Source organism: Podarcis melisellensis (assembly GCF_964234715.1).
Source record: "Podarcis melisellensis genome assembly, chromosome: 8".
Lineage (NCBI taxonomy): Eukaryota > Metazoa > Chordata > Lepidosauria > Squamata > Lacertidae > Podarcis > Podarcis melisellensis.
This window is the reverse complement of record NC_138540.1, coordinates 27,973,807-27,995,347: the sequence shown is the minus strand read 5'-3', so window position 1 is coordinate 27,995,347 and position 21,541 is coordinate 27,973,807. Positions and strand designations below refer to the sequence as shown.

At 48.5% G+C, this 21,541-nt stretch overlaps 1 protein-coding gene across 1 annotated transcript in view; it reads left to right on the top strand.

The window, feature by feature from the left end:
- Positions 1–21,541, top strand: part of LOC309376771 (espin-like) — a 111,293-nt gene that overhangs the window by 26,250 nt on the left and 63,502 nt on the right. Inside the window, exons 3-6 of the mRNA XM_081923557.1 lie at positions 12,282–12,468; positions 12,969–13,151; positions 15,360–15,491; positions 19,776–19,983. Of these exons, the coding sequence (XP_081779683.1) occupies positions 12,282–12,468; positions 12,969–13,151; positions 15,360–15,491; positions 19,776–19,983 (710 nt within the window). The remainder of the gene's footprint in view (positions 1–12,281; positions 12,469–12,968; positions 13,152–15,359; positions 15,492–19,775; positions 19,984–21,541) is intronic.

The following is a 21,541-nucleotide window of genomic DNA, read 5'->3' as shown; positions in this document are numbered from 1 at the left end:
CACGTCAAAGTGCAAGTAGATAAATAGGTACCACTCCGGCGGGAAGGTAAACAGCGTTTCCGTGCACTGCTCTGGTTCGCCAGAAGCGGATTTGTCATGCTGGCCACATGACCCAGAAGCTGTCTGTGGACAAACGCTGGCTCCCTCGGCCTATAGAGTGAGATGAGCGCACAACCCCAGAGTCGGTCACAACTGGACCTAATGGTCAGGGGTACCTTTACTTTTTACCCACCATTTCACAGGTGAAACCACTCTTCTGCCCCTGTTCTTGCACCCAGGATCACCAGCACACCCCCAACCACCAGTTGCTACCAGAGTCTCCTCTTCTTGCCCACTTGTTCAGCATTGCTGTGGATCCGTGCATTGGTCAAGTGGCTCAGAGTTCCACAGATCTGCTGAGCCTCACAAAATGGCTTGCAGATTGTTCTTTGCAAGAAGCGTTCCTTACCGGAACTAACAAAATCTTCCAGGGAGTGGGGAGGAGGCTGCAGCCCATTGTGTACTTTAGATTTGGGGGCTGGGGGCTGGCTTTTATCGCTTGCTATGCCTGCAATGCCTTTACGGCCTCTGCCGTGAAGCTATCTGGGAGCTGGCACAATGGTGCAGGTCTCTCCAGAGTGCTGATTTATGGGGCTGCCTGCAATCAGTGCCCAGCTGTAAATCTTGGCGCGGCTTTGGTCTGCCTGGACACTTGTGAATTATGGTGATCGAGCTTATCAGAGCAGCTGCAGCCTTAAGGGGTGTGGGCTTGTTCCTGCTTCGGGTGAAGAATGCTCAGAAATGCAGTCAGGTCCTTGAGAACATAAGAAGAGTCTCCTGGATCAGGCCAAAGGGGACCCATCTAGTCTCATGGGGGCCAACCAGATGCCCCAGTAGGAAACCCTTCAGCAGGATTTTAGCCCCAAAGAACTCCTGATGCTTTACTTGAGATTGCTGCAGAGCTGGGGGTTATACTGTGATTCCAAATGCATTTGGAAGCATTGTTGCTTCAACTGCGGAGGCAGAGCATAGCCATCATGGCTAGTAGCCATCCATAGCCCATGAATTTGCCCAGCCCTGTTCTAAAGCCCTCTAGGTTGGTGCCCATTGCTGCCTCTTGTGGCCATGAGTTCCATAGTTTAACTATGCACTGCATGGAGAAGTCCTTTCTTTTTATCTGTCCTGCATCTTTCAGCATTCAGCTTCATCAGATGTTCACCAGGCCTCAGGTTCCCTTTCAGTGGTTGGGAGATGGTCTGACACTCTAGCCAGCACCACAGAATTGGCGCCCAATTTGATATGACTTTATGGGACCATAGCTCCCTGGTAGAGCATCCCGGGTCCAGCTCTTCACATCTTTAAGTTTGAGAGCTGCTGCCTGCCTGTGTCGACGGTATCAAGCTAGATGGACCAATTGGTCTGACTCAGTGTTCGAAATTAGCCAGGCGCCAGGTGCTTTTTGCTACGGACAAGGGTCCAATTGTGACTATGGGGGGGGGGGGTTCTGGGTGCTAGGTTGGCGTTTCTCCTTCTTACATGCTGCGACAAGTGAATTGTTGTAAGAGCAAGCTACAGTCAAGCAATGTAGCTGAAATAATAAAACTGTAGCAGTGGAAGGGAGTCCAACCCCCTAGGATTAGACATTCCTTTGTGGTGACTGCAACCTAGATTCAAGGAGCCATTTGGTGTCTAGCTTACACACCTGAGTTTCTAACACTGGTCTGACTGGATATAAAGTGGCTTTTTATGTTCTCTCTCTCTCTATATATATATCTAATTTTCTTACTTGATTTTGAATAATATAAACAAATTACAAAAAACAATTCAAAGTCCAAATATCAAGATTACTCTGAATCTCCTGACTTCCCCCCATACCTTCCATGGGTCCTCATGTTAATATTTACAACCGCATATCAATATTTATCCAAATTTTTATCCTTCTAAATTACCCATAGTTTCTATTACTTTACAAGTGTGGCTCTATTACTTTACAAGTGTGGTTTACAATCCTGACAATGTTTTAACTTGCTTGCAGTGGTCTCGTAAGTAAATCAAAACTTTCCCCATTCTTTTTAAAAAGTTCTTGTCTTCTTGATTTCTGAGCTTCCCAGTTAATTTTGCCATTTCGGCATGGTCCATCAACTTGGTTTGCCATTCTTCTCTAGTCAGGGTTGTTCCTTCCTTCTGTCTCTGAGCATGCCTTCTTATGTTCTGATGCTCATCAGTGTTGTGCGATTTCCTCTCCAAAGAAAAGCTTCCTCTCTGCGACTTTCTCTGCATCAAAGCTGCCCAACTTTTCTTTCCATTGGAGGATGTGCTGTTTGAGAAAGAATCTCTGCAGCGTTGGAGCTTCCCTGACCTTGGATCCCACCTGCTTTGCTCATGCACCTTCTGAGAAACAGCCGCTCTCCAAGCCTGTGAGATAACTCTGTAGTCTTTGAAAACAACAACAAAGTTCAGTTCACAAAACAGCTGTATTCTCCGCATTCCTGCCACCTGCCAAACTTCATAACAGGAGGCAAGCTGCTGTTCCCAGGGTTGCTGCACTCACTAACCCTTCATTTGTCAGAGTTGGTTCCCTTTGAAAGAGACCATTCCTGGGATCTGCAGCGTTTTCAGAATAATCCGTACAGGTTGAGCAGGAGGGAATCGAGCAGCAGACCCACCAGCACCTTCTGGGAAGTTGGAATAGGCCAATATGTAGGTGGACTGTATCTGGATCAAGTGACTTTTCTTCTCTAAGTTCTCAAAGCTCTTAGTTTGTCATCTGAACTAGCCAGATGTTTAGCTGAGAATCAATCACAGTCAGTCCATCATTTGAAAAATAAGACTTTAGAGCCGTCTTGCCCAAAAATGGCAACTAGGCATTCCGTTTTGGCGACTGTAACCTTGGTTTAAAGAGCCATTTGGCACCTAGATTAAATATCTAAGTTTCTAAGACTGTGCATTAGGGCTGGGCGATATCTGGTTTTCAACACCGCAATATATTACCAGCTAAACATTGTGATATACCGATATATCACAATGTCTGAAATAAGAGTGGAGCTATTTAAAGGCATTGGCTGGCTTCATGGTTTCCCCCACATTGTGATTTTTGCATAGCACAGCTATTTTCACATAGCTGGGCAATATATCATCCCAAACTGGTTTGAAGTTCATACCATGATATCAGTTTCACAATTTTTGACCTGGCAATATATTGCGAATCACGGTGTGTGTGTGTGTGTGTGTGTGTGTGTGTGTGTGTGTGTGTTTGTGTGCTATGCAAAAATCACAATGTGGGAGAAACTGTGAAGCTAGCCAGTGTTTCTACATAACTCATGCTTACTTCAGACATCATGATATATCAATATATTGCGATGTTGAAAACCAGATACTGTCCAGCCCTACTGTTTGCCTCTACATAGTTCCATCCTTATTTCAGACATTGTGATATAACGGTATATTGTGATATTTAGCTGGTGATATATTGCGGTGTTGAAAACCAGATATCGCCCAGCAGACTTTTACCTTAATCACAACCCAGAGGCTTGATTCCCCCCCCCCCTTGAGTTAAAAGGCGTGGAAAGGAATGCCTCAGTCAGGGATGCATTTTGAGTCATGTATGTGTTGAGTTAGGGACGCGGCTGGCACTGTGGGTTAAACCACAGAGCCTAGGACTTGCCGATCAGAAGGTTGGCAGTTCGAATCCCCACGACGGGGTGAACTCCCATTGCTTGGTCCCTGCTCCTGCCAACCTAGCAGTTCAAAAGCACGTCAAAGTGCAAGTAGATAAATAGGTACCACTCTGGCGGGAAAGTAAACGGCGTTTCCAAACACTACTCTGGTTCGCCAGAGTCGGCTTAGTCATGCTGGCCACATGACCTGGAAGCTGTACACCGGCTCCCTCGGCCAATAAAGCGAGATGAGCGCCGCAACCCCAGAGTCGGTCACGACTGGACCTAATGGTGAGGGGTCCCTTTACCTTTACCTTTATGTGTTGAGTTGCCTCTTCTGACCTGAGGCTGTTGGTGCTGCAGTCCCTGTGGAGGGAAGGGGTGTGGACCAGGTGACAGCTGGACCAGCTGACGGCCAGGTTGCCACTTTTCAGGAGCTGTTATCTCTCCTGCATTTGATGATGGGACCCCACCCAAAGAGGATGCTGCTCTAAAGGTGTTAGCTTTCAAGATGCTGGAGAATCCTTCCCCGGCGTATGTCGCCATGATATAAGCAGCTGCCGGCCCTTCTGGAATTTAGCCCAGATGGGATGGGCTTTTGCAGAGCAAAGGAATGTTACCCTGCCCTTCTCCCTCGCACACACAACCCCCCACCCCAAGCATCTGCTATCATAACATTATTTCCCCCCTGTGACTTGTGGAAGCCAGATGGCAAAGCCCTTAACTCACCAGCACAGCATTACCAGGGAACCCAAAGCACTTGCTGGCTCTGCAGCATACGACTGAGACCTGGAAGGGCAGATTAATTTGCCGGATGGTAGATGAGGCTGAAATTGACCATGATGGGTTTAGGATGAGGGTCCGTCACCCTGATTAGCAGCTAAGAGGCCTCAGCCCTATTACTGTTAATTAAATAGATTAAAAATATTAAAATGCAGACGTGCAGGGGGTTAATCCTCCCTCCCTCTCAACGTGCCCCGATCCCTGTTCCACCTCTCTGGGGTTTGCATTTAGGGGGAGAATTTATAGTCCGTCCATGATGCAAAAGATAACAGCTTCATTTTCCAGCCTCGCCGAGCAAAGGAACTTCACTTAGGAGCCTGCAAAACCTGCTTCGTTTTTATTTATTTATTGCACAAAATTTGCAGCCCGCTCTTCATTGCAGGGGACAGCTCTGGCAAAGTTTGAAGGGAAACCATCGTACAAATAAGATCGATACAGCCTCTGAAAGCTATACCTTGGCACTGGAATGGGGAACTTATAGTATTCCGGGTGTTGCTGGACTATAGGCCTTGCTGGGTGGGGCTCATGGGAGTTGTGGTGCAAGGAAATTTGGAGGGCCTGATCTTGAGACACTTAACAGTCTCCTAGAAATGCCTGCATCAACAACTATATTTTCAGCTGGCTTCGAAAAACAAAGTGAGGCTATGCCAGCCAAACCACAGAGGGGAGGACATTCCACATTCAAGGGGAGCCACCGAAGCAAGCTTTTCTGTGCACTGCCATATAATAGACCTCACCTGGTGATGGAACACCCAGTAGGGCCTCCCATGATGATCTAAAAAGACCAGTCTAGGAGACGACACTTTTAAATCTCTCGTCCTTCTGAGTTGTCACCAGCACATTGAAACTGACCTGGTAGCATATTCATCATCATCATCATCATCATCATTTTATTTGTATGCCGCCTTTCCATAGTTAAAACAATGCCCAAGGTGGCTTACAACATGGCAAGATTTACACCACTACCAACACAGCAAAAGTCACACAGTAAATAAAACACATCAAAAAGTACACAACCAAATGGAAAACAATTTCCACGCAAATCATAAAATCTAAAACTAAGAATACAACATTAATATCAATCACAATTTAAAATGACACAGATAAAAAAATAAAAGCAATTTAAAAACAAAAACGGAGCCCTCTCTGCCCAGCAGCAGCAGTCCTTTATGGAGCCTGTCAGACCCCACCCCAAGCCAGGTGGAGAGAAGCAGGGCAGGGCCCTTCAGGCTCCCAGCAGGTCAGTACTGGGAGCCCCTGTGCAAATTATTATTGCCTTGCTGGTTAGCTCAGTTGGTTAGAGCATGGTGCTGATAACCCCAAGGTCACGGGATTGATCCCCATATAGATGCATAGTTCTGCATTGCAGGGGGTTGGACTAGATCATCCATGGGGTCCCTTCCAACTCTATGATTCTATTCCTTTTGTAAGTTGCATGATTTATGTTGCTTTGCTGCTCGTGAGAAGAAGCATTGAAGCTCTGCTTTCTGCCCACCAGGGGGAGCACCCTTAACTCACTGAGATAGCACATGCTCTGTGTGGACATAGTCCCAGGTGTCTCCATCTTCCCCAGCTCAGTTGATGGGAACGACCATTACTGGAAACCTTTGAGAGCTGCTGTCAATCAAAGGGGAAAGTCTGGGCCAGGTCCGCCAATAGTGTGATGGCGAACCATGTGTCAGGAGGGCCTGCATAGTTCTCTGTGGTAGTTCATGCAGAAAGGCCCAGATCCAGTCTCCAGTTCAAGTGAGGATGGGGAACCTCTGGCCCTCTAGAATGTTGGTGGTCCACATTTCCCATCATGCCTGACCATGCTGGCTGGCTGAGGCTGGTGGGAGTTGGGACTCCAGCCAGCAACATCTGGAAGCCCACATGTTTCCCACAACTGAGTTAAAGGATCTCAGAAATCAAGATGCTGTGGGAAGACTGCTTTCTACCTGAGCAGCCTCCCCCAGCCTGGTACCCTCCAGCTGTTTTGCACTACAGTTTCCATTAATCCCAGTGGCCAAGGGCCCATCTAGTCCAGCATCCTGGTCTCACAGTGGCTGACCAGATGTCTGTGGGAAGCCCACAAGCACAAGAGCAATCTCCCCTCCTGTGGCTTCCAGAAACTGGTATTCAGAAGCACTGCTGCCCTCTCCTCCAAGAATTTGCCTTGTCCTTTTTCAAAAGCCATCCAAGTTGGTGGCCTCCTGCAGGAGAGAGTTCCATAGTTTAACTATGTGCTGCATGGTGATGATGTCCTTTCTTTTATCTGTCCTGAATCTTCAAACATCTGGAGGTGGCACCAGGCTGCCCTGAAGAATGGCTGCTAGTCAAAGTAAACCTATGAAACCATGTTATTTGAGTAAGATGATAAGCTCAGACTGTTGTCTTGTTTAGATGGGACTGTGGTCTTCCTTGTATAAGAGAGCTTCATACGTTCATGAGTAAAATCTGATCTAGCCATGATCTGTTTGGTTCATGTGTACTGGCCACAGACCAGAATAATGAAACCTGAGGGATTCTTCACTTATTTCAGGGCTGAGTGCTTGCACCGAGGAAATAAGTTTCCCACAGTTCCACCATGAGGCTGGAAGCCAAGTAAAAGAGGACATTAACTCCAGACTCCAAGTTCAGGAGATCTTGGCTCAAAGGCCTCACCTCAGCCATAACGGCTAAAAATGTAGGGTTTTCTTAAAAACTGGGCCTAAATAGGAAGTGGATACCCTTTTGGGTGGGGCTAGAGGGCCACATTGGCTCATAGTAGACACACCAAAAGCCACCACCAGATTGTTTGGGTTCTTGGGGGTCATCAAAAACCTTTTGGGTGGCCGAACATGGTCTGCAGGCAGTGGATACCCCTGATTCAAAGATTCATCCTAGTGTTCTGAGCCTGTAAGATACCAGATAGTTAAAGCTATGGTTTTCCCAGTAGTGATGTATGGAAGTGAGAGCTGGACCATAAAGAAGGCTGAGGGCTGAAGAATTGATGCTTTTGAATTATGGTGCTGGAGGAGACTCTTGAGAGTCCCATGGAATGCAAGAAGCTCAAACCTATCCATTCTGAAGGAAATCAGCCCTGAGTGCTCACTGGAAGGAAGCTGAGGCTCCAATACTTTAGCCACCTCATGAGAAGAGAAGACTCCCTGGAAAAGACCCTGATGTTGGGAAAGATGGAGGGCACAAGGAGAAGGGGGCGACAGAGGACGAGATGGTTGGACAGTGTTCTGGAAGCTACCAGCATGTGTTTGACCAAACTGCGGGAGGCAGTGAAAGACAGGAGTGCCTGGCGTGCTCTGGTCCATGGGGTCAAGAAGAGTCGGACACGACTAAACAACAACAACAAGATACCAGAAAGTCACCAGTCTTGGGGTTTATTTCTGCTCCAACTTATCTGGGTGCAGCTGAATGGATGCTTTTGGGGTGGCCCTAGTCCCCTGCCCCTTGCAGGATGTATGTATTCAAATGACAGGAAAGAAGATTCCAAAGTCTTAGCAACAGGAAGAACTTCCTGGCAGCGAGAGCTGTTTGACGGTGGACCAGACACCCTCTGATGGCAGTGGGCTTTCCTTCATAGGGTTGGGTGGCGACCTGTCTGTGATTGTTTTGCTGTGGTTCCTGCAATGCGGGGGGTTAGAATGGATTCCCCTTGGGGTACCGTCCAACTCTGCAGTTCTGTGAATCTTTTTTTCCTTTTTAATTTTTTCTACTGAGGTTTTCCAAGTGAGCAAAAATATTTTAGGACAGCTGAGATCTGAAAGAAGCTGGTTTGGATGAACAGAGCTAGACACACATTTGGGAACAAAAGGCCCACCTGCTGCACCTCTCCTATGGCTGAATAAACATCTGGCAGCATCGCACAGGGCCTTTTCTTTTGAACCGGCGGCTCACACCTGCTCCTGAAACAACATCCTTTGCAGCTGTTAGCCAAACACAAAGAGCTCTACCCATTTTGGACCCATGTACCAGCTTGGTTCAGTTTACAGTGACTTCCATTGACCTCCACAGCAGCAGAGGGCATCCCAACATGCCTGAAAGAGGGTCAGAGTGGCCAGGTTGTTCCAGAGAGAGAGATCTCTTGGCTCACCCAACACCAATCCCATCAAACACAGTGGGACTAGAACTGGAGATTCTGGTCTGATGGGGTGGCCTTTCTTCCGCCCATGAGTTTCAGTGGGTCTACTCAGAGTAAAACTTGAGTTGTCTGCAACCCGTTCTCTTTCAACGAGACATGGAGGAAGGTGCCTTCAACCTAGAGGACTGCCCTCTGCGAAGTAGGGCACTGGGCCACCCGGGGCCAGCCCTCCGCTTCCCTGCCTCCCCAGAGCCTGCTCTGCCACCGCCCTTCTCAGAGTTACAGCAATGAATTATTGAAAGCCCCAGCATCTATTTTGATAGCAGAGCCGAGTATTTATTGCATCTCCTCTTTAAAATATTAAAGAGGTATTTATTGGGAGCGTCATAAAACGGTCTTCGTGGTGCTGCAGCCAGGCATTTGCAAATCCTTTGGGCAAATCTGAACCCAGCCAAAACTTGGGATCCAGCTTGGAAGATACAGGGTGGTTGATCTCATTGGGGGAAATGCAGGGTGCAGATAGCTTGCATTGCCCCAAATAAATGCATGACAAGAGCATGACAGAAGCAAATGTTATAAGAAATCACTGGCACATCACTGCTTGACTCCTGAATGAGCATGTTCACTGCTGAGCTGGCAGTTCACTTATTCTGCATATTCTGTTCCACTGTCAGGGCATTGGCCCATTTGGCTCAGCATTGCCTACACTGATGGGCAGCAGCTGCCCAGTTTGCCAGACAGGGAATATTCCTGGTCCTACCTGGAGATGCCATGGAATATTGATCTTGGGACCTTCTGCATGCAAAGCAGGTGCTCTTCCACTCAACTATGACTCCCATTCCATAATGCAACAGACAATGAAGGGGAGAAGAGGCAATTGACTAGCAAAGGAGCTCTGGCTCCCAGCTCTGAGGAACCCAACCAATTGTCCATGCCAGGAATTCAACCCCATGCTCTCTTTTTTTCTGAAAGCAGTCACTTTTGTGTTTGCCAGTGTTGGAATGGCTGCTTCCATCAACAAACCGGGTGTCTGAACAATTCAACCTCCCTTTGTGAATCTGAGTTGCTCTGCCCCCACCTCGTGGGACAAAACTACTCTGAAACTGGGACCTAGCAGGTGCAGTAGCCTTCAGCCCTAAATGACTTGGGACTCTAAGACCTGAAAGACCCCTTTCTTCCTTAAAGACCCTCTTGGGTGCTGAGTTTGGCAAAGGGAGCCTTTTGGTAGTTCCTCTGTCCTCAGAAGCTTGGGGGTGGAGATGACCTGGGAGAAGAGGGTCTTCTCTGTGGTGGCCCCTAAGCTGTGGAACTCCCTCCCCAAAGCAGTGTGCCTGGCACCCTCATTGCACAGCTTTCAGAGGATGATGTAGATGCACCTATTTACCCTGTCACATTATTATTATTATTATTATTATTATTATTATTATTATTATATCATACTATTTCCATAGATCTCAGGACAGTTCACAACATAAAACCACAATTAAAACAACAACAAAATACATAATAAAAACAAAGACAACCCAATAATGTTCCACAAAACATTTTAAAATGGCACTGGATGGTAATCAGCCCAAGGCCTGGTTAAAGAGGAATGTTTTTGCCTGGTGCCTAATGGTGTATAATGAAGGCACCAGGCGAATCTCCTTGGGTAGAGGATTCCACAGATGGGGAGCTACTGCAGAAAAGGCCTGTTCTTGTGTTGCCACCCTCTGGGCAATATAGTCAGATTTGTTTGGTCTACCAACTGATCTGAAACAAAATGCTCTTTTAAAGCAAATCCTGTGGATGTTTTGGGGAATTCAGACTCTTGACTGATTGGTGAGAGTCATCTGTCGCTCTGCCTCAAGGAACAAAAAGACCCTGTCGCATGGGAATGAGCCTGTCTCACAAAGGTGTGTGATGATCAACCCAGAATCTGCTTCTGTTGCTGCCTCTACCTTGGTTTGCTATATAGAATTCCTCCAGCCCATAAAAATTAAAAAGAAGAAGAGTTTGGATTTGATATCCCACTTTATCACTACCCGAAGGAGTCTCAAAGCAGCTCACAATCTCCTTTCCCTTCCTCCCCCACAACAAACACTCTGTGAGGTGAGTGGGGCTGAGAGACTTCAGAGAAGTGTGACTGGCCCAGGGTCACCCAGCAGCTGCATGTGGAGGAGCAGAGACGCGAACCCGGTTCACCAGATTACGAGTCCACTGCTCTTAACCACTACACCACACTTCTCTTAACCACTACTGGCTCACAAAGAACATAAGAAGAGCCCTGCTGGATCAGGAACCTGGCCCAGCTTGTCCCTCATCCTGTGGCTGCGGGAAAACAGTAAGCAGGACTTAAGCATGAGAGCCCTCTCTCCTCCTGTGGTTTCCCAAAACTGGTATTTACAAGCATTGCTGCCTCTGACCATGGAGGCAGAGCATAGCCATCCTGGCTAGCCCTCTCCTCCATGAATTTGTCCAATTCTCTTTTAAGGCCATCCAAGTCAGTGGCCATCACTGCCTCCTGTGGCAGGGAGTTCCACAGTTTAACTATGCACTGGGCGAAGGAGGACTTGATTTTATCCACCCCGAGTCTTCCAGCATTCAGCTTCCTTGGATGTCCACAAGTTCGAGAGTTTCTGATTCGAAGTGGGTTGTTATCCTCTCTCTCCCCACCCTTCCATTTTCATCGCTGAGTTGTTACCCTTTCCCCTCCTGTGTTTACTACTCGCCTAATCTGCTTATTTAAACATGATACAAAACTGCAGCATCCAAAAACAGCCGGTGGAAGAAGCTTAGCCTAAGCAGGCTGATTAACTTAATGACCCAGAAGGATGGGATGGCCCTGCCTGGAGTGGGGTGGGGGTGGAGAGCATCAACTGAGAGCTCCTCTCTGCTTGCAGCAGCATGGGGTACAGAAGTGACAGCACTGAGCAAGGAGAGGTGGTCAGTAGCTCAGTCTTGGAGCATCTGCCCTGCATTGAAAAGCTCCCTGGTTCAGTTCCCAGGTATCTCCTGGCAGTGCTGCAGGAAAAGAAATATTTGTTCCAGAGACCCTCTCCTGGTTGCCACTAAGCAGACTTATGCTACCAGCTAATCATAATGATCAAAATGGTCCAAAGGGCTATTTTATAGGTTTCTGTGTGTGAGAGAGAACAACAGAGACTTAGGGAAGCTGGATGAGAGAGACGCGCTCTCCCAATCACCTTCCAGAAGTGACTCCAGCTGTTTAATTTCCGAGGCAACGCTTTAGCCCAAGCATACATGACCAAGCAGATCCTTAAGAGACATGGCTAGGGCTATACAGTCATACCTCAGGTTACAGGCACTTCAGGTTGCGTTTTTTTTTTGTTACAGACCGCCGAAACCCGGAAGTACCAGAATGGGTTACTTCCGGGTTTCGACAGTCATGCATGCATAGTACCACTAAATCGCACTTTGCGCATGTGCAGAAGCACCGAATCGCATTTGTAACTCGAGCGTCCGTTGTATACCTAACAAAGAAACTGGTTTGATCATTTTAACAGTCTCCTTTTCTATTAATATGATTCTTACTCTTATTCTTATTTACATCCTGCCTTTTTCCCTGATAGGGGAAAAATCACAGGTTTGGAGAGGATTGCAAAAAACCCGATTTAGTTCACCTCAGACCTACAGTGGTACCTTGGAAGTCAAATGGAATCCGTCCCATAGGTCCGTTCGACTTCCAAAACATTCGGAAACCGAAGCCGCAGAAGCCACGTTGGATGTTCGGGTTCCAAAGAACATTAGCAAACCGGAACACTTCCCTCCACCCACTCTTCCTTTCCGTCTTCTCGCCCCTGCAGTTCGGTCAGTGCCCAAACCAAGAACGGTGCCACACCTCTCTATTTAGCTTGCCAGGAGGGCCACCTGGAAATCATCCAGTACTTGGTCAAGGACTGCGGAGCGGACCCCCACCTACGCGCCAACGACGGGATGACCCCTCTCCACGCCGCCGCCCAGATGGGCCACAACACCGTCATCGTCTGGCTGGTGAGGGCTGCTCGGGGCTACAGCAAAGGCTGGGCGCAAGGGGGATCAGAACTCGGGGCCCAGTAAGGCTGCCCAAGCAACATTCAAGTGGTCACCTATAAGCAAATTGCATTTGTTTGCGTTTGTATCGCAATCCTCTCCAGTGGCGCTTGCTGGAATGGAGCTTCTTGGCATAGCTGTCAATGTTTCCCTTTTTTAAAGGGAAATTCCCTTATTCCGAATAAGGTTCCTCGCAAGTAAAGGGGAAAGTTGACAGCTATGCTTCTTGGCCTGTTTTATTTCAGGGGGGCGTTTTATCCTGCCTTCTCCCTCTCGCGCTCTCTCTCTTTCCTTAAAAAAAAACATTGAAAACTTTCAGCATAAAATACAATAAGAATCAAACTAGTCTACAGAACTAGAATAGTGAAAAAAAGGAAGCAAGAGAGAGAAAGACAGAGAAGACACTTTACCATATTTACCCTATATAATATATATCCTGCCATTTATCTCTCATTCCTTAGATGAGCTTCACGGATATCAGCCTCTCCGAGCAAGACGACGACGGTGCTACCGCCATGCACTTCGCCGCCAGCCGAGGCCACGCCAAAGTTCTCAGCTGGCTGCTTTTGCACGGAGGGGAGATCACCACGGACCACTGGGGCGGGACCCCCTTGCACGACGCGGCTGAAAATGGGGAGCTGGAGGTGAGTCCGCAAGCGGTCGGCCTTGCAAGTGTCTTGTAGGGAGGGCCAGGATGCAAAGCAATTTGACGGCTGGGAAGAGAAGTAGGAAGAGGGGCTGTGCAGTTGCTGTGTGGTCTGTAGGGGCAAAGAATAGGGTCTGTCCTACCCCGTAAGTGCATGGAATTTTATCCAGGGTGGTCACATTTGCAGTATGCATTTGAAGCACTTATCATACCTCTTGCGACAACCCCAAAGAATCATGGGAGCTGTAGCTTATTATTATGGGTTTTGAGAGTTGTTAGGAGGCCTCTCCCGTTTCCCTGCTGGAGCTACAGTTCCCAGAGTTCCCTGTCAAAAGAGATCGATCGTTAAAGCGCTCTGGGAATTGTAGGTCGCTGAAGGGGGATATGGGGCTCTCAGCACTAAACTCTCAGCACCGTTACTAAACTACAGCTCCTAGGATTCTTTGGGTGCAGAAATGATTGCTTAAATTAGCATCATAATGCTTTAAATTGGACGCTGTGAGTGTGGCCTCAGTTCAGCCAGAAGTCCCTTGTTCAGCCATAAACCCACAAAATGTTGTTAGCTGGTTGCTATCTCCCTGCCTTGGCGTGCAGAAACCATGTCCATGAAACAAGGCAAAGTCTGATCTACCTTGCAGAGTTGTTGGAAAGATGTATGTGAAATGCATAAGGCACTTTTTAAAAAGGAAACATTTACCGTATTTTTCGCTCCATAAGACGCACTAGACCATAAGGCGCACCTAGATTTTGGAGGAGGAAAACAAGAAAAAAAATATTCTGAATCCCAGAAGCCAGAACAGCAAGAGGGATCTGGTTCTGGGATAGCCTTTGGCTGTTCTGGCTTCTGGGACAGCCGCGCCAAGCCTCTTCAGGGCAGTGGGATGACGGCTCCCCCTGCCTGGAAGAGGCTGCGCGCGGCTATCCCAGAAGCCAGAACAGCAAGCGGGATCGCTGCACAGGAGAGGCGCTGCACAGAGAGGGAGAGCTGTGCAGCGCCCCTTCAGCGAAGCGGGAGGAGGAACAGAAGGAGCCCCTTCTGTTCCTCCTCCGGCTTCGCAGGGCAGACGCCCCGCTAAAGGGGCGCTGCACAGCTCTCCCTCTCTGCACAGCGCCATTCGCTCCATAAGACACACTTACATTTTCCCTTACCTTTTAGGAGGAAAAAAGTGTGTCTTATGGAGCAAAAAATACGGTAATGGCAAAAACAGCTGATGAGTACTGATGGAGCCCAAACAAGGCTATGGAGAAACTAGAGGGAGATATCAACATGCTGGGGTGGGGGGTGGGGTGCGTTCATGAGGTTTGCAGAAGTACAGGGTTTTGAAAAATAAAAACAACAAAACCTCTTAGAATCATAAATTGGAGAGTTGGAAGGGACCCTGAGGATCATCTAGTCCAACCCCCTGCAATGCAGGAATAGGCAGCTGTCCCAAACAGGGATCAAACCTGCAACCTTGGCGTTATCAGCACCACCCTCTAACCAACTGAGCTATTGGTGTATGAGGTTCTTATTTGCCTTAAGAGGGCAAACCACCCCAAGAAACATAGTCCGGTGAGGAATGTCAAGTGTCAGTTGGAAAAATAGGCTTGCTAGGTCTAATTACAGCTGATACAAGTGGCTAAGTGGCTGGAACCCTAAACAGGTGGACTACAGGGAGGTCCACCTGGTTTAGTATTGTCCGCACTGACTGGCAGCAGCTCCCCAGAGCTCCAGGCAGTAGTCTCTCTAAGCCCTGCCTGGAGATGCAACTGGGAATTGAACCTGGGACCTACTGCTGAGCTGCAGCCCTTCCTGAGAATGAGCGCACATGCTTAGAGGTGAGGAAGACACGCTGCAACATTTCGTTGCAGACACCAAAGCATAGAGAATAGAGTTGTCCTTTATGGAAACAGGACTCTGTGAGGTCGGGGCAGTGATCTGGAGATATGTGGGGGCATGGCTGGTCCCCAGAATGCTGGGTAGGGTCATGCAAGTCTCCCCATATCTCCAGGTAAAATTGAAGGGACCCCAAGAGTCATCTAGTCCAACCCCCTACAGTGCATAAAAAGGAACTTTGGAGGTTTGCTGCAAAAGGAGGCAGCTCTGGGCTAGAACAAATGAATCTCTGGCATGCCATAGCTTGAGAAGAAGACAGCCTCATTCCTTTTGAGGCTTGGTGGTGGTCCTTCCTCCCGTGGGCTGACTGCCTTTCTCTTCTCCTCTCAGTGCTGTCAAATCCTCGTTGTGAATGGCGTAAACTTGGGCATCCGCGACCAGGATGGCTACACGGCGGCCGACCTTGCAGACTACAATGGGCACCTGCATTGCGCCAAGTACCTGCGCACGGTGGAAAACATGGTGAGAATCGTGTCATGCAGGCGGCTGGCTTGCTTTGACAGGGAAGAGTGAGACCAGAGAGAAAAGGGAGAGGCAGTGATGACAAGGGCCATTGAGAGAGATTATTCAAGGAACAATTAACTGGCTCCTTGTTCGTAACTCCCCAATTACACGTAAAGGGATCCCTGACCATTAGGTCCAGTTGTGGCCAACTCTGGGGTTCCAGCTCTCATCTCGCTTTATTGGCTGAGGGAGCCAGCTTACAGCTTCTGGGTCATGTGGCCAGCATGACTAAGCCGCTTCTGGCGAACTAGAGCAGCGCACAGAAACACCGTTTACCTTCCCATTGGAGCGGTAACTATTTATCTACTTGCACTTTGATGTGCTTTCAAACTGCTAGGTTGGCAGGAGCAGGGACTGAGCAATGGGAGCTCACCCCGTCGTGGGGATGTGAACCGCCAACCTTCTGATTGGCAAGTCCTAGGCTCTGTGGTTTAACCCACAGCGCCACCCGCGTCACACACAATAAGAGGCAGTAAATAGGAGTCCAAGCTGGAAGAAAGAAGCTCTCAATTAACACTGCAGGGGACCTGAGGTGCCGAGTACTTACTGTGTAGTCATCGTGGAAGGACCTTTGCAAGATGGAAGGACATTGCTGGATCACATAGCATTAAAATCCCCCCATCACACTGAACAAGAGGCAATAAATAGGGCCTAAGTTGCAAGGAGGAAGCTACCACTTAACATTGCAGGAGACCTAAGGTTGCTGAGCTCTTACTGTGCAATCATCATGGAAAGAATCTTCACTAGAGGGAAGGATATTGCTGGATTATGTTACCGTATTTTTTGCTCTATAACACGCACCAGACCATAACATGCACATAGTTTTTAGAGGAGGAAAACAAGAAAAAAATATTCTAAACGAAATAGTGGATATATGATTTTTGTGGTTCATGCTATGGCCACAGACATGTGAACTGACAGTGAGTTTGGAGTAGCCCAATGCAAAAATCCTGAGGATCCATGTGGATCCATGCTTTGCAACCACAGAGGAGGGAAGGAAGCGGAACCATGGATCCTCTGCTCACGACTGCAGCAGATCCCCACCACCATCCACAGGCATTCGCTCCATAACACGCACAGACATTTCCCCTTACTTTCTAGGAGGAAAAAGTGAGTGTTATGGTGCAAAAAATACGGTAATTGCAGAACCCACGTTTCAGCGTTGCTCCTTATTTCCGTAAAACAGCACCCAAGCAATGCTAAAGGGATTTGGTGTGGAAGGAGCCTGGGAAAGGGGCAGTTAACTCTGGGATGTAGCTTACTTTGGAGGGGAATAATAGTTTGAAAGAGAGGGATGCCACCTGTTGAACCCTATTAGCCAGATTTTTTTGGGGGGGTCTGACTATGGGGAAATGGGCTTTTTCTTTGGATGCTGAAGGTTTTCAGAAGTTCTTGATTGGTAGATGGGTCACCAGACCCTGGTGCATTCAGCGCAGATGTGGAGCTGTTTTTAGGGCCAGTTTAGGCAACACTTGAGTCCATATTTCTTTTCACGAGTTGCAGTGAATGGTTTCTCTTGGAACGGCAAGGGATAAACATGGAACAACGACATGTTTAAGCAGGGATTGCTGTTTCACCCGTCCATTTCTTTATTTCTTTTTTTTTTACATTTATATCCTACCTTTCTTCCAAGGAGCTCAAGGCATTGTGCAGAGTTCTTTTTGCTTTTTGAAGGGGCTCGTGTTTTATCTTCACAACAACCCTGCAAGGTGGGGTAGGCTGACTAGTCCAAGGTCACCCAGTAAGCTTCATGACCAAATGGGAATTTGAACCCTGGTCTTCCAAAACTCTAACCCAGGGCTCAGCAAACTTTTTCAGCAGGGGGCTGGTCCCTCAGACCTTGTTGGGGGGGGCAGACTATATTGGGGGGGGGGAATGAACAAATTCCTATGCCCCACAAATAACCCAGAGATGCATTTTAAATAAAAGCACACTTTCTACTCATGTAAAAACACCAGGCAGACCCTACCAATAACCCAGAGGTGCATTTTAAGTAAAAGGACACATTCTACTCATGTAAAAACACGCTGATTCCCAGACTGTCCGCGGGCCAGATTTAGAAGGCAGTTGGGCCAGATCTGACCCCCGGGCCTCAGTTTGCCTACCCATGCTCTAACCACTACTGCATGTTGGCAATCATGAAGTGTGACCAGGGGTGCCAACTTGAATAAAATATGGGAGGTGCCCCTTAGGCAAGTGCTGCCCCACTTAGTTGATCACATGATGCTGTGGACGCATACCATTTGAGTGACAATGCCCATCTGAACCATTCCTGAGCCCTAGGAGGTTCTTCGGCAGAACCAGATGCAGATAGGCACTTGCACTCCTCTGATACGCACTCTGCCAGCCGAGTTTACACCAGATCATCGTTCTGCCTTTGTGGGCCATTGTGTGTGTGTGTGTGTGTGTGTGTGTGTGTGTGTGTGTGTGTTGCATGGGGGTGACTTCAGGTGCATGGAACAGCCCTCCCTCCCTCCCTGCAGGCTCTCCCTTCCTACAGCTCCACTCTCACAGCTCCCCTGCCTCCCCATTGGGAGGACAAAAATATTTCTCGAGCAGCCGGAGGAGGCCAATGGGACGCTGGCAGCTGGTGTGTTACCCAGGGCAGCCAGGCTAATGATGCCAAGCAGGGCTCGCAGAAGGGCTGCTGTCACTCAGCAGCCCCCCCAGGGACTCATCCAGTGCTGTTGTGTTATGCTTTCCTTCATGCCAAGGAGGTCGGACCGAAGGGTTGGGCTGCGCCAGAGCCGAGCAAGGGGACCAGGGGCTTTCCCGGGATCATGGGCAACGTAAGCAAGGGGGGTGTCCTGGTGTGTGTGTGTGTATGTGTGCCTGTTGTGGGATGTGCCAAGGAGTCTCCAGGGCAGGTGTTAGCTTGGGGCATCGCATCTGGGAAAGATGTGATGCAGAATTACAGCCTGGTGGAAAACCTGTGAATGGGGTAGGGGAGCCGGCCAGCCTAAATCAAGGGGTCTCTTGAAACACCCTTCGGGAATCCCCAGGTGGTGCCTCCTCCCTCTCTCCCTGCCTTTCAAAAGCCACTTTTCCATGTTGGCTTTAACCCCCTAATCCCCAGTTGAAGCCATCCTTCTGTTCTCCAAACTTTACCTCAGCATCAGCTCTCAAGGCTTTTGGTCTTGGCTTCTTCTTCATTTTATCATCACCATCTTTGTATTTATACCCTGCCTTTTCATTGTCAGGGACTGATGCAAGTGAGTCAGTGTGGTGTAGTGGTTAGAGGGTCAGACTAGGAACTGGGAAGACCAGGGTTCAAACCCCCACTCAGCCATGAGGAAGACCTACCTCACCGGGTTGTTGTCAGAATAAAGATGAGGAAAAGTACTGTGTACACCACCCTGAGAGAAGGTGGGATATAAATGCAATAAGATGAATAAATAAACTGGGGAAACTGCAACTTTGTGGTGCTGTATAAAAATCATTGGGGGGGATTATTACCCATGATTTGCCAGAGAAGGCCTCTCCAATTTGGCAAGAGTTGGCCTGTCCCCTGTCTGGTCCAGGGAGGACCCTGAAATCAGGGACAGAGCCCCTGCTTTGCATGCAGACACAGGGAGTGTGGTCTAGTGGTTAGAGCGGGGTCAGCAAACGTACCGCGCCTCTGGCTGGTGTCTCCAGCGTCGATCATGTAGCAGGCTGGAGGGTGGGGGAGCGCATGCCCATACACACACACTCTATTTCTGGCACACTTCCAACCCGGAAGTGCACTGAAAATAATGCTTGCGCATGTGCAAATAACGCTTGTGCATGTGCAAAAGCTATTTCCAGTGCTCCTCCGACCCAGAAGTGCGCAGCACAGCACTGGTAAGAGCGGGCGGCAGGGGTCGTTGCGGGCCGGATAAACAAGTCCCTTGGGCCTTATCCAGCCCGCGGGCCTTAGTTTGGGGACCCCTGGGTTAGAGCATCAGAGTAGAACCTGGGAGAGACCAGGGTTCGAAACCTCAATGCGGCCACAAAGCTCACTGAGCAACCTTGGGCCAGTCACTGCCTCTCAGACTAACCTACCCTGCAGGGTTGTTGTGAGGAACAAATGAGGAGGGGAAGAACCACGCACCCCCCCCAGACTTCCTTGGAGGACAGAAGGTGGGGATAGAAGTTCAACCACCCAATCAGCCAGGCGGACCCGTTTTCGAGGAGGGGGCCGCCTGAGCGTGGCCTGGTGCGGAGTGGCCCCTTTCTCTGAGCTGCTTACTCACCTCTAACTGACACTTCTGTGGCTTGCAGAGTGTGGAGCACAGGGTCCTTTCGCGGGATCCTTCGACGGACCTGGAGTTCAAGCAGCCGGACTCTGGGATGTCGTCGCCCAACACCACCATGTCTGCCCCGCAGGCCCACTTTGACCTCGGGTCCCCCAGCAGCACCCTCTCCAACTACGACTCCTGCAACTCCAGCCAGTCTAGCACCGGGGAGAAAAGGAACAGTCAAGGCTGCAGTGAGTATCTCTTACACACACGTGTGTGTGTGTGTGTGTGTGTGTGTGTGTTGGGGGTCTGTTCGCCCTTCCCCACTTGCCATCTGTTGCAAAGTTGCTCTTGGGAAGAAGTGGGAGGTGGCGGCAGGGATGGGGGAGTTAATTCATAGCACCATCGAATTGCAGAGTTTGATCTATTTGTTTTTTATTCATCAAACTTACACGCCGCCTTTCATCTAAAGATCTCAGGGTGGTTCGCAGAATAAAATGCATGAAACACAAGTGAACAATTAAATCGAAACCACGAAGCAATAACCCCTGTGTCTCACAGACACATTTAAAAGACTGTAGAATATTAATCCACCAAAGGCCTGGTTGAAGAGGAATGTCTTTGCCTGGCACCTACAATATATATAATAAAGGCGCCAGGCAAACCTCCATGGGGAGAGCATTCCACAAACGGGGATCCACTACAGAAAAGGGACCTATTCCAATGCAGGGATCTCAACTGGATCATATATGACAGATGAGCACCCAACCTCTGCTCTTCTTTCTCCGTTTTTAAAATTTCAGATTAGTTTTCTTTGATCTTATTTTACCGCGAAAAAGCTTCAACAAAATCTTATGACAAAAGGTGGAAAAAAAAAACCAACCTCCACTTAAAAACCTCCAATGAATTGTAGAATCGTGGAGTTGGATGGGATCACAGCTAAAGAATCCCTGGCAGACGGCCGTTCAACTTTTGTTTAAAAACCTACCATGGAGGAGAATCAGCCTCCTTCGTAGGGAATCTGTTCCACTGTTAAACGCCTCTTAACAGTCAGAAAGTTATTCCAAAGGTTTAGTTGGAATCTCCTTTTCTCTCATTTGAATCCACTGGTTCTGATTCTTCCCAGTGAAGCAGCAGCAGAAAACAAGCTTTCTCCATCTTCCATGCGATGGCTCTTTAGATATTTGAAGATGGCTCACATTTCTCATCTCAGTCTTCTCTGCTCTAGGCGAAACACCCCCAGCTCCCTCAACCTGTCCTCATAAGGCTCAGCTTCCAGACCTTTTTATCATCCTGCCCACACATACAGATCAGGGCCAAGGGAAGAGTGCCACCTTGTGGCACAGATTTGTGCCTCCTTGCCAGCCTGCTAGATAACGTTACCAGCTCAGCAGCAAGCAATGCCCGCATTTCCCAAAGCAGCTATGGTTTCTTTTGAAAAGAATTTCAAATAAGGACATTGCAAAGGACACTGGTCCTCCCTTTTAAAGCCACACAGGCTCAAAGGTGAGCCAAAGCAATCTTGCACTAATTGCACCTGCTGGAGACAGACAACTGGGGAAGGTTCTTGCCTTCAGGCTTTGTGGGCTTCCTGGATGTTTCTGGTTGGACACTGTAGAAAGATGCAGAGATGCTGGAGTTAGGTGGACCCAACAGGGCTCATCTTGTGTCTCCCATATGTTGTGCACCCATTTTTGGAGACCTCTGCTACAGAATGTGGAGAAGTGCAAATTTCCAAGGATGTTTCAAAGGACTGCAAATGAATTTTATTATTTCGGTCACAGACCAGTTCCAGCCCACATACAATAT